We start from the raw sequence: 14,477 nt of genomic DNA on the forward strand, positions 1-14,477 counted from the left end.
CCCGGGAAAGGGAAGTCTGGGGCCCCCTGCTTGAGCTGCTCCCCCCGCGACCCGACCCCGGATAAGCGGATGACGATGAGGAGTTTTAACAGAATTGAAAAGCATTATGAATATGTGTAAACCCGAAACTGGATAGTTAGTAGGGGTGTAACGATCCTGCCTCTGTCAGCACACGTTATTACCGAGGCAACCGTTTCAGTTGAGAACACAACCCTGGGCTTAATGATACCCCCCTCAGAAATGTTCTTCAAACAGCGGCCTGGCTGCTCAAGTACAGGCTGATGCTAGGGATGTGACGATCTATCGATGTACATCGATAAATCGATTGATAGGCGAACGATCCAACTGCATCGATGCATATTGCTGTACTATAGGCTTTTTTTACTCTAAGTTAAGCCATAAAAAAAGCTTTTGCACTTAAATGCAATGTGGCACTTTATTATTTGTGTTTAAAATGTATTGTTTTTGTTTTAGATATACGGATGAGCAAAGAAATAAAATGTTGAAATTATAATTACCGGTAAGTTGATTTTTTGGAGTTGATGTGAATGCAAGACGTTGTGTTGAATGGGCATATGATATTGTGTCATATCGATCGCATTCCCTTGAATCGAAATCGTATCGCAGCAGACTTTCGATATCGGCAGATGTCGTATCGTTTTACAATTAATTGATTTAACATTGTATTGGGAGGAAACCAGAGATTTACACCCTTATTAATCAGGGAGATTAGCTAAATGTATTGCGCACAGGAGGTGGGTGGGATGTTAGAGCTTGGGATAGCCGGGGGTTAGGGGTCAACTGCAATGGGTCGATCGTAAACAATGTGTTCCCATCGGAAACCAAAAAGTTACCGGTTACCGATATTTTCGCCTCCTCACCTTATCGTGGAATTTCTTCTGGAAGGTTGGGGCAAAGTCTGTGGCCATCTGCCCGATGGCGTTACAGGCAGCGTAGCGGACTCTGGGATGCTGGCAGAGAGACACACGGCAGGGAAGAGTTCAACCAACATGACCGCAACACCGCAGGGATAGGTGGGGGAAAAAGAAAGAAAGAAAGAAAGAAAGAAAGAAAGAAAGAAAGAAAGAAAGAAAGAAAGAAAGAAAGAAAGAGGCACAGAGACGGACGGGGGTCTTACGGGGTCGGAGCAGAAGAGCAGGACGAAGCTGACGATCTCGCTCAGGATGGCCTCCATCTGCTGGTGGCAGCCCTCCCCGATGGCGGACAGCGCCATGAGGCCGGCGTGACGGTACTTCCAGTCCGCTGGGGGGGGGGGGGCGGGGGCGTTTGTTTATTGAATGATTTATCAACACATAGATCCGCAAATGGACAGGGAATAAACTGTTGCCAAGCAACACATAAACACACTAGCTTAACTGTGCTGTTATACTCTTTATCAGCACTCATAGAATGCCTCTTGTCCAATCAAATTACTTGGTCGGAACTAACTGTTGTATAATGTCCGTTATCATGTTCTTCTTCCTGTGTTTTAGTCGGCGTGACCGCCTAAACGTACACTGGACAGATCTGACTCCAAGCATACCCAGTGGACTGTATCAAACGTTGCTCATCTATACAGCGTACATCTAGATGGACACGGCCACTTGTGACAGGAGAATCCAGATTCACAAAAGGCTTGAGACAGCTAATCACGCTCACACAAAAGCGGTACTTTCCGGAAGGTGCTTAAGTTCACTCCCCTACGCAGAGTGAACGCTCAGGAGGTAGAGTGGGTTGACTGTGACGTTGCTGGTTCAATCATCGGCTCCTCCTAGCGGAGTGTGGAGGTGTCCCTAAGCGAGACGCCTCACCGTGACTGCTCCTGACCAGCTGGCTGTCGCCCTGAGGGGTCGACTCCGCCGTCGGTGGGTGAATGTGTGTATGAACGGTTGAACGAGTGGGTGAATGGGTGAACCTATGTGGGGAATGGTGAACGTGTGTGTGGATTGGTGAACGTGTGTATGGATGGGTGAACGTGTGTATGGATGGGTGAACGTGTGTGTGAATGTGTGCTTGAATAGGTGACTGTGTGTATGGATGGGTGAACGTGTGTATGGATGGGTGAACGTGTGTATGGATGGGTGAACGTGTGTATGGATGGGTGAACGTGTGTATGGATGGGTGAACGTGTGTGTGGATGGATGAATGCGTGTATGAATGTGTGAACGTGTGTGGATGTGTGAATGTGTGTATTAACCGTTGTAAGTCGTTTTGGATAAAGCGTGTGCTAGATGCCCTGATAGTAAATGAAGAGACTCACGGTTCTGGAGCATGGTCATGATGTGCTGCTTGATCATGGGCAGGACGATCTTGCCTCCCAGCCCACAGGCGATGCGGTCCAGAGCGCTCTCCCCAGCCACTGCGTTACTAAGGAGAGGAGAGAGGGGGAAAGGTCAGTACCCCCGAAGGTCCAACTGCCTGCCCCCCCCCCAGAGAGGGGAGGTCAGTACCCCTGAAGGTCCCACAGCCTGAACCCCCCCCCCCCAGAGGGGAGGACCGGTCAGTAGGTACCCCAGCCTGTCAAAAACGTTGCTTGCCTGTCACCACAATGTCCGCCATGTTTCTTCACCGTTTAGCTAGAGAACAAATTTGCAATGTGAAACAGCCAAAGTGGATTTTGAGTATCTATTGTTGGATTCGGACATTCAGAGCTATTAGTACGAGCCAGTATAAAGCCAGGAAGAATTGACACAAATAGAGGAGGAGGCTGCTGCGGCTGCAGCTGAACACGCCTTGCCTGTTGCCGAGGAGCGCGCCGGTTTGCTATGGCCGCCTATAGACTAACGTAGTCCCTGTGCTGCAGCGAATTGCAGCGATGCCAGTTTCTTCTAGAATAAAGGGCTGAATCTGGCAAGGACGGGGCCATGTGTGTAACCTCTCACCAAGGCTTTACTCCTCATCTGAACAGTTGGGTATTGGATACATTTTTCCGGACCCAGCAATTGAACTGGAAACACCACCCAAAGCCCGCCGGGAAAAACAGACGTCTGAGCATAGAATAATTGTTGCTGTTTTTTTTAAACATTGGCTACAATAGTTTTGAGTCCCAGGGAACGTGACAATGTAGTTATCCGAAAGTAGCCGATCTTATTGGCAGAGCAGAGGCTACGTTACGTTAACGTTAATCAAGGCATAATTTATCTTGCTTTGCTAATGTTGCTCTCATTCTTTCTTAGACAGTATCGGCTTCCTGTGTTTTCCAGGCCATCAGAGCTAATTACTCAGCACCAGATGGGACAGACGTACCGTGGCTACCAGGAGACAGTAAATGCTCGAGATGAGCTATGACTATTTTGACTCTACTTTACACGTTTTATTTGTGTAAATAGTTCATATTTTTTCATGAATAAAACTTCTAATTTATGTTGGTTGATTTGTTTACCCAAGTGCTGTTATACTAAAGTAAGCCTACTGTATAAGATAAGAACTTATACGATGGATAAGATAACATTTATTTCAACTGGGGGAGAAAAGGTTGAGCACAAATACTTGATATGCTGAGCTACTGTAATTAGCAAATGTTTGTTTGCTGTTCAATAATATACAAAAGATGCACTTGAAAAAATGAGATGTGTCAGAGGGATACGTTTTGACAAAGTTTGCTTGCGCTACCAGTCGCGCTAGTATAATGGGCCCTTCTCCCTCCAAACGGAAACAGGCGGGCGGTGCAGCGAGCGCAACGCACTGTGGTAGTTGAAGACCTCCATCGCTCCAAGCGTGCATGACATCCTACAGAGAAGATGCGTGCACTCCAAGAGGAAAAGGCCCAGAAAGGGGAGAAAGGGCTGCTAACCATGTATGAGAAATAGAACTCCCAAATATGCAGAGCGAGAGAGCAACTAAAGACATATGTGAAAGACAGTGACCTGTGGCGTCTCATTGACGAACGTAGGACAAGTAAAGAAGATATAATGACCATGTACTTTGAAATTCGAGATCTCACCACACCTTCAACTGACATAAGATGTCGAGTTGAGACGTGTGAATCGGTGTCCAAAGAAATCATCAACATCGCCTACAGCAGAACGATAGGCGAGGAAGGTGAGTTTGGCGAGAAACAGGTAAGACGTCGTCTTCATGCACTGCTTCGCCATGACTGCAAAATCCATCTACGGATCTGCTGTGCCCATGATAAGTCACAACAAGTCTGATCACTGCTCTATGACATCATCACTAGCAGCCAAGCGTGCTGATGCAGCAGCTTAACTATCAGTGAAGAAAGCAAATTACGAGATGTAAGAGGAAGAAAAACAGAATCTACAAGAGTTAGAGGAACAACAACGGAAGGCTCTAGACAAGGCACAAAAGCGTGAGCTGAAGCGACTGCAGGTAGAGAAGGAAGTGCGGGCAGCTCAGGCCAAGCTTAAGGTCTATGATAAGGAGACGGAACGTGATGTTGCTTGCTACACAGACAATGAAAGGAACAATGAAGCAAATAACGTGCTTATAACTGCAGTCCCTTCAACTCATGCTACAGCACACTCTCACACAGACCTTTCCTCACTCACCTTCAAGACAGCATAGCCTTAAACAGGCTTCCCGTTCCTGAACCATTCGTCTTCAGTGGTGATCCAATACGATTCATTGAATGGAAAGCAGCGTTTACCTCGCTTGTTAATAAAAAAGCAATCTCTCCAGATGAAAAACTCTACTATCTCAAGAAATATGTTGGCGGCCTACCACGCCAGGCCCTCGATGGCGCCTTCTACCGAAATGACAATGAAGCTTACCAAGATGCCTGGAACAAGTTGAATCATCGCTATGGCCAGCCATTCACCATTCAGAGAGCGTTCAGAGAAAGACTCTCCAAATGGCCAAAGATTCAACCTAAAGACGCTGAGGGACTAAGACACTTCTCAGACTTTCTGAACGCCTGTCAAGATGCCATTCCTCATGTCAAGGGCCTTGACATATACGTTCATAAACTTCCAGACTGGGCGGCTTCACGTTGGAACCATGAAGTCACACAAAGCCTGAACGAGAAGCAAGATTTCTCCACTTTCAAGTGAATTCTTCACTTTTGTGAGACCTGCAAGGCAAAGCATCCAACAGCCCTTCACGACAACAACTACAGGTCCTTCTCAAAAAATTAGCATATTGTGATAAAGTTCATTATTTTCCATAATGTAATGATAAAAATTAAACTTTCATATATTTTAGATTCATTGCACACCAACTGAAATATTTCAGGTCTTTTATTGTTTTAATACTGATGATTTTGGCATACAGCTCATGAAAACCCAAAATTCCTATCTCTAAAAATTATCATATCATGAAAAGGTTCTCTAAACGAGCTATTAACCTAATCATCTGAATCAACGTATTAACTCTAAACACCTGCAAAAGATTCCTGAGGCTTTTAAAAACTCCCAGCCTGGTTCATTACTCAAAGCCGCAATCATGGGTAAGACTGCCGACCTGACTGCTGTCCAGAAGGCCATCATTGACACCCTCAAGCAAGAGGGTAAGACACAGAAAGAAATTTCTGAACGAATAGGCTGTTCCCAGAGTGCCGTATCAAGGCACCTCAGTGGGAAGTCTGTGGGAAGGAAAAAGTGTGGCAGAAAACGCTGCACGACGAGAAGAGGTGACCGGACCCTGAGGAAGATTGTGGAGAAGGGCCGATTCCAGACCTTGGGGGACCTGCGGAAGCAGTGGACTGAGTCTGGAGTAGAAACATCCAGAGCCACCGTGCACAGGCGTGTGCAGGAAATGGGCTACAGGTGCCGCATTCCCCAGGTCAAGCCACTTTTGAACCAGAAACAGCGGCAGAAGCGCCTGACCTGGGCTACAGAGAAGCAGCACTGGACTGTTGCTCAGTGGTCCAAAGTACTTTTTTCGGATGAAAGCAAATTTTGCATGTCATTCGGAAATCAAGGTGCCAGAGTCTGGAGGAAGACTGGGGAGAAGGAAATGCCAAAATGCCTGAAGTCCAGTGTCAAGTACCCACAGTCAGTGATGGTCTGGGGTGCCATGTCAGCTGCTGGTGTTGGTCCACTGTGTTTTATCAAGGGCAGGGTCAATGCAGCTAGCTACCAGGAGATTTTGGAGCACTTCATGCTTCCATCTGCTGAAAAGCTTTATGGAGATGAAGATTTCATTTTTCAGCACGACCTGGCACCTGCTCACAGTGCCAAAACCACTGGTAAATGGTTTACTGACCATGGTATTACTGTGCTCAATTGGCCTGCCAACTCTCCTGACCTGAACCCCATAGAGAATCTGTGGGATATTGTGAAGAGAAAGTTGAGAGACGCAAGACCCAACACTCTGGATGAGCTTAAGGCCGCTATCGAAGCATCCTGGGCCTCCATAAGACCTCAGCAGTGCCACAGGCTGATTCCCTCCATGCCACGCCGCATTGAAGCAGTCATTTCTGCAAAAGGATTCCCGACCAAGTATTGAGTGCATAACTGAACATAATTATTGGAAGGTTGACTTTTTTTGTATTAAAAACACTTTTCTTTTATTGGTCGGATGAAATATGCCAATTTTTTGAGATAGGGATTTGGGGTTTTTCTTGACTTTTTTTCCAAAATCATCAATATTAAAACAATAAAAGGCTTGAACTACTTCAGTTGTGTGTAATGAATCTAAAATAGATGAAAGTGTAATTTTTATCATTACATTATGGAAAATAATGAACTTTATCACAATATGCTAATTTTTTGAGAAGGACCTGTATGTGAAGGAAAGGTCTTCATCCGAGGCAAGACTAAGTCAAGGTCCTGCTGCAACGTCACTCAGTGTAGCATCAGAAGGCTCATCCAACACATCGAGGGTAATACCAGTGTGGGTTTCATCCAAAAATAACCAGACTGTTGAGAAACTTGTCTACGCTCTTCTCAACACCCAGTGAGTGACACCAGTGTTTCCCCCAGAAAATGTCTTAGTCAAGGTGGTAAAGGAGTGGGGGGGGTCTCCGTTTCAATTCCATTTAAAAAGCCTTATGGCACGACAATTGTTATAACAGTATTACTGATGCATTATTGATCTTTATTTTTTACACCTGATGGAAGCATGTTTTCTTTCCCTACGAGACTTTTCTACTTTGTTAATGCTCCGCAATTGTAAGGATTTCCCCGTATGTGTTAAGCACCTGGCTAGAATTGGGAACAAGGTATGTTGTAAAAATATAACATAAAAACATATAATAATTTATGTGGAGTTATGCGTGTTTAGCAGACTTAAAGGGGTAGTTCGGAATTTTGGACATAGGGCCTGATTCCCAAGTGAGCTTTGGTATTCTTTATCACTGGAGACAGTTTTCAACCCATTTCATTCAGTCTTTCTAGTTGCAGAGTTCGCTGGTGCTAGGCTAGCGCACGTCAACGGGCAATGCTAGCCTGCTATTAAAAACAGTGTTACCCACTCCACAGTACACCGGAGGTAAATCAATTATAACGCCAGACTATAGATTTAAATGTCTGTGTTGATAGAATAATGTTAGAAATAAAACTAACCTTGCATCGCATGAATCATCGAGGGACTACTTTCTCAGCAGAAGCGGAATTTTACTATGCGCCGGTTAGTTTTGTAACCGAATCACGACAGAAGAACGTAAACAGAGAAGCGTGGGACAGAAGCGCAATTGAGCGACAAGGCAACATGGTGGTTCAGTGTGCTTTTAGAAATTGTAGAAATATACGCTACAGATGGGCACCACAAAGTTTCCACCAATTTCCAGTGCGAGATCCAGAAAGGACTCAACTGTGGCTTGTTGCTGCTGGCTTGGACATCAAAACACCGGCTTGTACATGTACGGTTGGTTGGATACAACAAATTCCTCATAATCGTCTTCAAAAGCAAATGCATCGCTAAGTCCTCCAAACGTGGCCATATCTTGATAATTGAATACGCTAATAGAATTCCTTTGTTCACTGTACTCTGCGTTTGTAGCAATGACAGCGGCAGGTAAACAAACGAGAGCCGGTAACCTAGGTATCAGTCCGCCGCTGCCGTAGCCTACTACCAGGAATATAACACTGCTGCTGTGACCCAGCAATTCCCTCAAAATGCAATGCAAGGTTGGTTTTATTTCTAACATTATTCTATAAACAGACATTTAAATTTATAGTCTGTCGTTATAATTGATTTACCTCGGGTGTACTGTGGAGTGGGTAACAACTGTTTTTAATAGCAGGCTAGCATTGCCCGTTGACGTGCGCTAGCCTAGCACGAGCGAACTCTGCAACTAGAAAGACTGAATGAAATGGGTTGAAAACTGTCTCCAGTGATAAAGAATACCAAAGCTCACTTGGGAATCAGGCCCTATGTCCAAAATTCCGAACTACCCCTTTAATGTGAGATTGTTTATTCTCCATGCTAATATTTATGTTGCTGTTCATACTAACTTTAGCTTCTGTAGAGTGTATGCATGCGGTGATGCTAAGCTAAAAGGTTTATTTGAGTCATTTCAATGGTTAAGATGGTTTATTTGTTTCTAAGAGCTCATTTTGTTTATTTGTCTGTCCTTAGCTCTTACGGTGTTCCAGAAAGGACTAATGTACAAAATAAGGAACGAACGGCTGTACATCAATAAACTCTTTGGAAACATCAGTACTAGGGTTGCCGCGGTGTGGACATTTTCACACAGACTAATACGCTCGTGTCAACACCGGTATTACCGGTATAAACGGTATTAACTTTGAAACTATAGGTCAACCGCCATCTTCTCCGTCAACTCTCCTCTCACACTCGGTGACAGCGGCTGGCAGCGTGCCAATTCTCGGCGTCTTATAACGTTCTATATATAATAGTATAATATCATTTTATATATCATAATATCACAGCCAAAAGCTCTGCGCGCCTCCGGATGGGCGTAGCGCGGGGAGCCCACGTAGGGATTGGGCTTCGCAGGGTTTGTTTACCGGCGTTGCTATGGTTACCGGTCTTGTAAGGAAGCACGTCAATTCTCGGCGCGACAATTCTCCCGCACAGAGCAGAGCTGTGGCCTATTCTACACATTTTTATTTTCTTAATTATAATTATATTATTCATTTTTACTGAATGTTTTTTATTACTGAAAAAAAAAAAAAAAAAACTTGTTGTTGCCGGTGTGCAACACCGAGTAAACGGTGTTGGCCTCAACACCGGTAACACCGGTAATACCGTATACCGCGGCAACCCTAATCAGTACGCTTCACCATTGTCTGGCCGGGTTCGCTACAGTTGGATTGAACATTCATTCACCATGACCGCGGCGCGGGCACTCCCACGACTCCCGGCCGCCACGTCACCCATCGTGCCGCCCCGTGAACGAATGAATGAATGAATGAATGAATGAATGGCACGGCCCGGGCACCGCGAAAACAGATCGCGCGCAGAGGCTTAATTAGGCCTATATATTTCGTATTTGAAATGCAACGTTTTTTCACCAAAGAAATTTGAAAACCATGAAAGTTTAAAATCCCCCCCCAGGGGGCGGTACCGCCCCGTTGAGAAACCATGCCTAAAAGTAACCCCTTAAGGAAAGGTCCCCAGAAGGAAGCCCTGAAAGAAGCCCTAAAAGAAGACTCCCCGTACGTCTGCCCGTACGTCTGCCCTGAAGAGACCCGGTAGCCTGGACCCCCATTGTGGCAGCAGGGAGGAGGAGGAGGTGCTACCTGTCGAAGTCGTCCTCCTCCAGCTCGTCGGTCATGGCCCACTCCTCGTCCTCCTCCAGGTCCACCATCATGGCCAACATCTGGGGAACTGCAGACACAACAGAGGGGCTAAAACAGGTCCCAACATCTGGGGCACTGCAGACACAACATAGGGGCTAAAACAGCTCCCAACATCTTGAGGAGAGAGTTCCAGGAGGTTGGTGTGTGTATCATTGGTGTCCTTATGACATACATATAAAGGTGGTTTTTGGACATCAATTAAGGTTGATTCATCCGTCTGTGTGTCCATCTCACCACTTTGAGCCATGATGGCGTTGTGATTGGGTCTGTCTGTGTCCTATGCGTGCGCCTCACCGCTCTAGGCCACGATGGCGTTGTGATTGTGTATGGGTGTGCGTGCGTCTGTGTGTGTGCGTCTGTGTGCGTGTGTGTGTCTGCATGCGTCTGTGTCCCCCGTGCTGAGTCATGAAGGCGTTGTGATTGTGCGTGTTTGTGTCTGTGCGTGTGTCTGCGTGTGTTTGTGTGTCTGTGTGTGTCTCTCTGTGTGTCTTACCACTCTAGGCCAGGATGGCGGTGCGTTTGTGTGAGTCTCTTAGTGTGCATGTGTGTGTGCGATGGTGGTGGATTTGTGTTTGCGTGTCTATGCGTGTGTGTCTCACCGCTCTGGGCCACGATGGCGGTGTGTTTGCGCAGCATGGCTGCGGCGGTCTCCGACAGCGTGACAATCACCTCCAAAGCAAGCTGTCTCTGCATGTTGTTCAGGTTGGTGTCTGCGCACAGCTGGGGGTTAGGAGAGGGAGAGAGAGGGTCAACTGGGGTCACAATGAAATGATTCTGCTCCGGAGTTGTTGGCCTTTAAAGACATGGTCCCGCTAGGGCTACCCCCACTTCCGGTGGTCGTAGAGAGGAGCTTGGTACCGTTGGAAAGCTCTTCCCTGAGTTAGTATTCAAAAGTATCAACGTCTAGTCGATAGGACCTTTCGTTCAAAAGTTATTTTGCCAGGGACCATCACTGATGGTCCCGAAGGTAGCTTTCAACCCTTATCCTAACCCTCTAAGCCTCACCCTAATCTAGCAGTTAAACTGCGCTTTACTGGGGGGGGTCCACGGGGGTCGTAGTCTGATGATAATAATAATGGATTGAATTTATATAGACACTCAAAGACGCTTTTACAGGGAAGGGGGAACCTCACTAACCACCACCAGTGTGTAGCATCCACTTGGGTGATGCACGGCAGCCAATCTGCGCCAGAACGCTCACCACACACCAGCTTGAGTTGGAGAGTGAGGGAATTAATGAGTCAGCCAATTATACAGGAGGATGATTAGGGGGCCAGATTGAATGAGCCTGGATGGACCAGGACACCGGGGAAAACCCTCTCTTTGCGATAAGTGCCCCGGGATCTTTTATGACCTCAGTGAGTCAGGACCTCGGTTTTACATCTCCTCCGAAGGACGGCATCTTCCACAGCACCATACACCCGTCACTGTACTGGGCCATCGGGATTGATGAGTGAAGGGGCCAGAGGGAAGAGTGCCACCTATAGGCCACCACCCGACACCACTTAAAGCACCTGGTATTACCAGGCGGTCTCCCATCCAGGTACTAACCAGGCCCGACCATGCTTAGTTTCCGAGATCAGACGAGATCGGGCTTGTCCATGGTGGTAGGGCCGATGATGAGGTGGTCGATAGGTGTTAATTAAAATGTATTGTAAGGGCGAGTGTGATGGCCGTTACATGCCGATCAGGGTTTGAGGTTCTACGAGCGACCCTTCGTTTAACGAAGAGTCCAGGCGTCCCCCGGGGCCGTGGGGCCCCCAGACCCCTGACTCACCTTGAGGCTGAGCTGCAGCGTAGCCTCCAGGTTGGGCCTCAGGTATTTCGGCGCCGTGTCGGCGATCTCCACCAGGGACTTGAGCACAGAGTCGTCGGCCTGGTAACAGGACTCGTTCACCACCTAGGAGGCCACAGAAACGGGGAGGAGACCAAAAGAGTAGGGACAGTGGAAGGGGGAGTACAGGGAGATGGACACGTTTTTGCTTATTAAGTACATTTACTATGAATGCAGTGGTTCCCCTACAAATTTCTTTTTTTTTAACAAGAGGAGAGGAGAGCTTCTGCTTATCACTTTAAAATACGAATGTTGTATTATTTTGGGCTACGCTAAATAATATAACATTCTGTGCGCTACGTACGCTGGATATGCGCTTCATATCCAGGTCAATTCACACACCTGTGAGTAAAGCATAGCTATAAACGGATAGGAACTTCCGTAAAGTTGGAAATAAATTGGCAGATTCAGAGTTTGGGTTCAATAGATCATCAGTGAAACATCGTTTCGACAGGTCGATAAGTAGATTGGCGAACAAAGAGCTTGTGTGTTGCTGACGGATGTCACAATCTCTGTGTTCGTCAATCTACCTATCGAGCCTCAAAAGCAAGATGGCGTCGACGGGTGATCTGCTGATGGTATTGTGTGCATAAAATGTCCTTTTTAATAAACAATCTGTATTCTGTACACTTACAAAGTTATCAATGCCTCGTTTTATATGTTAAGACCCTTATTATACTACCAAAGAAGTGTCTGGCTACTTCCAGCATTGTAAGTGATTTAAAGTAGCGATTTAGTTTTTACCATAACAAATGCCCCCATCGTTCCAAGTTTATAGCGTTTTGGTGGAATCGGCTAAAAACAACCAACTTAAGAATGCGTCTATACGCGCTTTTCTGCTCCCAAACGAACATTCCAACTCGTAATTATATTAAACATATCCAAGATCCATTTCACACCGGAATTGTCCTTTCAAGTACACAAGAGTACAATTCTTTGGCTTGGTTCCTCAACAACCACATAGCAGCTAAAAGGACCACAGCAAGGAGGAAGCGAAAAGACCAAGGAGGGGTGGAAGGGTGAGTACAGGGAGATGGACACGCGTGTGGAAAACACAAAGCTTTGTTGCGGTTCGCGTGCGGTGGAATTCAGTTGGACTGGTTCCCGTTTCCCGGCTATGGGAGGTGAGACTTCTGTAAGATCCCATCCCATGCTTTTTCAGGGTTAATAATATCATTAGGGGTTAGTACTAGAATAGGGTTACCTAATCATGGTGAATAAAATGTTTTGTTGAGTTTCTATTGCACCATGCTCTTTCCGTCATTTAGGAATCTCACGGCCACCCCACGACAAATACCCAATATTCTACAGAGAAAAAACAAACATCCAAAATGCTAGTAAACAAAAACTGAGAAAAGAAAAACAGAAAAAAATAAAATAAAAATTAACCCAATGAAAAAGCGCAAAAGTTTCATATCCTTGGGGAGTCACCGAGACCCCTCAACGATATGACACGGTCGTGACCCCTCGAGGGTGACCCGAGGGGTCAAACCAAGGGGTCAGACCTCACAACAGGGGGGAAACCTTTGCATGGGAGGTGTGTCTGTCTGTGTGTGCCTCACACCAGGGGGAGAACCTTCGTATAGGCGGGTTCTGTCTGTCTGTCTGTGTGTGCCTCACACCAGGGGGGGAATCTCGTATAGGAGGTGTGACTGTCTGTGTGTGCCTCACACCAGGGGGGGAACCTTTGTATAGGAGGTGTGCGTGTGCGTGTGCGTCTGCGCGCGCGCATGGGTCTCTCACCGCTCTGGGCCATGACGGCTGTGTGTGATGGGTCAAACCAAGTGGTCTGGTGTGAGGGGTCAGACTAGGGCTGCAGGATATATCGGCTATGTACGATATATCGATATAATTTCCACGGGGATACAAGATTTGACAATATCGTTTATATCGATATGCGTTAAAATGGTCAGTTTCCCCCTCAAGCGTCTACAGCGCTTGCCTTGGAGACTGTGAGCGCGACCCCTCCCCCTCCCACTCTGTCTTTCCGAACATGCCGTGTGCAAAGACGCCTCATTCCCGCCCCCGCCGCCCCCTCACAACACAACAAGCATGGATGATACCCGTAAAGAAAACGAGACGGCGGCGGTAGTCGAAATTGTTTCAAAGAGGAGAAACAATTTTACAGCAGCGGTACAAAGTGCAGTATAAGGAATGCGTAATACTCTGTGGCTGTGCTGCTGCATCACCGGCCGCGACAGTTTCTTTTGCCCCGAAACCAGGGCCGGCGCTCGGCAAATGTGTTGGGGGCGCCCTCTGGTGACTCTCTTAATTAATGAATTAAAATATACGAAACAAGCGAAATGGAACCAAACATGTTCCCAAATGGAACGGAGAAGGGAGGGGTCGGGGGATTAAAGTTACGGCGCACTGAAACCCTCACGTAGTACACAGGACAATGCGACGAAGCCAATGCTCTTATTGGTAGCTAATGTGTGTAACCTACAGCTTTCACATGGTGCAGTCATACTGACCTATGTTTTAATAAAAGTGCTTGCAACATCTCACATGTGGCTTTTGACTTAGAAAAAAAACATCTAACCCACTCTATAGAAAATATCGAGATATATATCGTATATCACCATTCAGCCAAAAAATATCGGGATATCATATTTTGCCCATATCGTGCAGCCCTAGGTCAGACCTCACACCAGAACGGGCTCTGGGGTTCGGAGGAACGGAGACGGCGGGGTCGTACCTGCAGGATGCCGGGCAGCAGGTCGGAGAAGTGTTTGAGGAGGGGGGTGTTGCCCTCGTTGGATAGGACGAAGGAGGCGGCTGCACGGGCGGCCAGGGTGCGGATCTGAGGGGGGTAGGAGGGCAGAGACCCATGAGCAACACGCAACTAAGGACAAGGTGAACTTCATTATCCAAGTAGGAAATGAATGTGGTCTCCATTACACGCTCCATTGCGATACAGCCTACTGCATAGCATTAAAAAAACAAATACAAAACATCAAAAGAAAAACAAGGACAAG

General features: G+C 46.7%; 1 protein-coding gene and 1 pseudogene across 1 annotated transcript in view; both read right to left on the bottom strand.

Annotated features, from left to right (window-relative positions):
* Window positions 1-14,477, bottom strand: part of kpnb3 (karyopherin (importin) beta 3) — a 34,805-nt gene that overhangs the window by 14,048 nt on the left and 6,280 nt on the right. The window contains exons 6-12 of the mRNA XM_056595113.1: window positions 14,198-14,302; window positions 11,443-11,565; window positions 10,265-10,385; window positions 9,606-9,693; window positions 2,261-2,367; window positions 1,139-1,263; window positions 882-971 (exon numbers count right to left, since the gene is read on the bottom strand). Coding sequence (XP_056451088.1) covers window positions 882-971; window positions 1,139-1,263; window positions 2,261-2,367; window positions 9,606-9,693; window positions 10,265-10,385; window positions 11,443-11,565; window positions 14,198-14,302 — 759 coding nt within the window. The remainder of the gene's footprint in view (window positions 1-881; window positions 972-1,138; window positions 1,264-2,260; window positions 2,368-9,605; window positions 9,694-10,264; window positions 10,386-11,442; window positions 11,566-14,197; window positions 14,303-14,477) is intronic.
* LOC130386778 (5S ribosomal RNA) lies at window positions 11,168-11,286 on the bottom strand (annotated as a pseudogene).

The sequence above is a fragment of the Gadus chalcogrammus genome, chromosome 7 (assembly GCF_026213295.1).
Source record: "Gadus chalcogrammus isolate NIFS_2021 chromosome 7, NIFS_Gcha_1.0, whole genome shotgun sequence".
Taxonomy (NCBI): Eukaryota; Metazoa; Chordata; class Actinopteri; order Gadiformes; family Gadidae; genus Gadus; species Gadus chalcogrammus.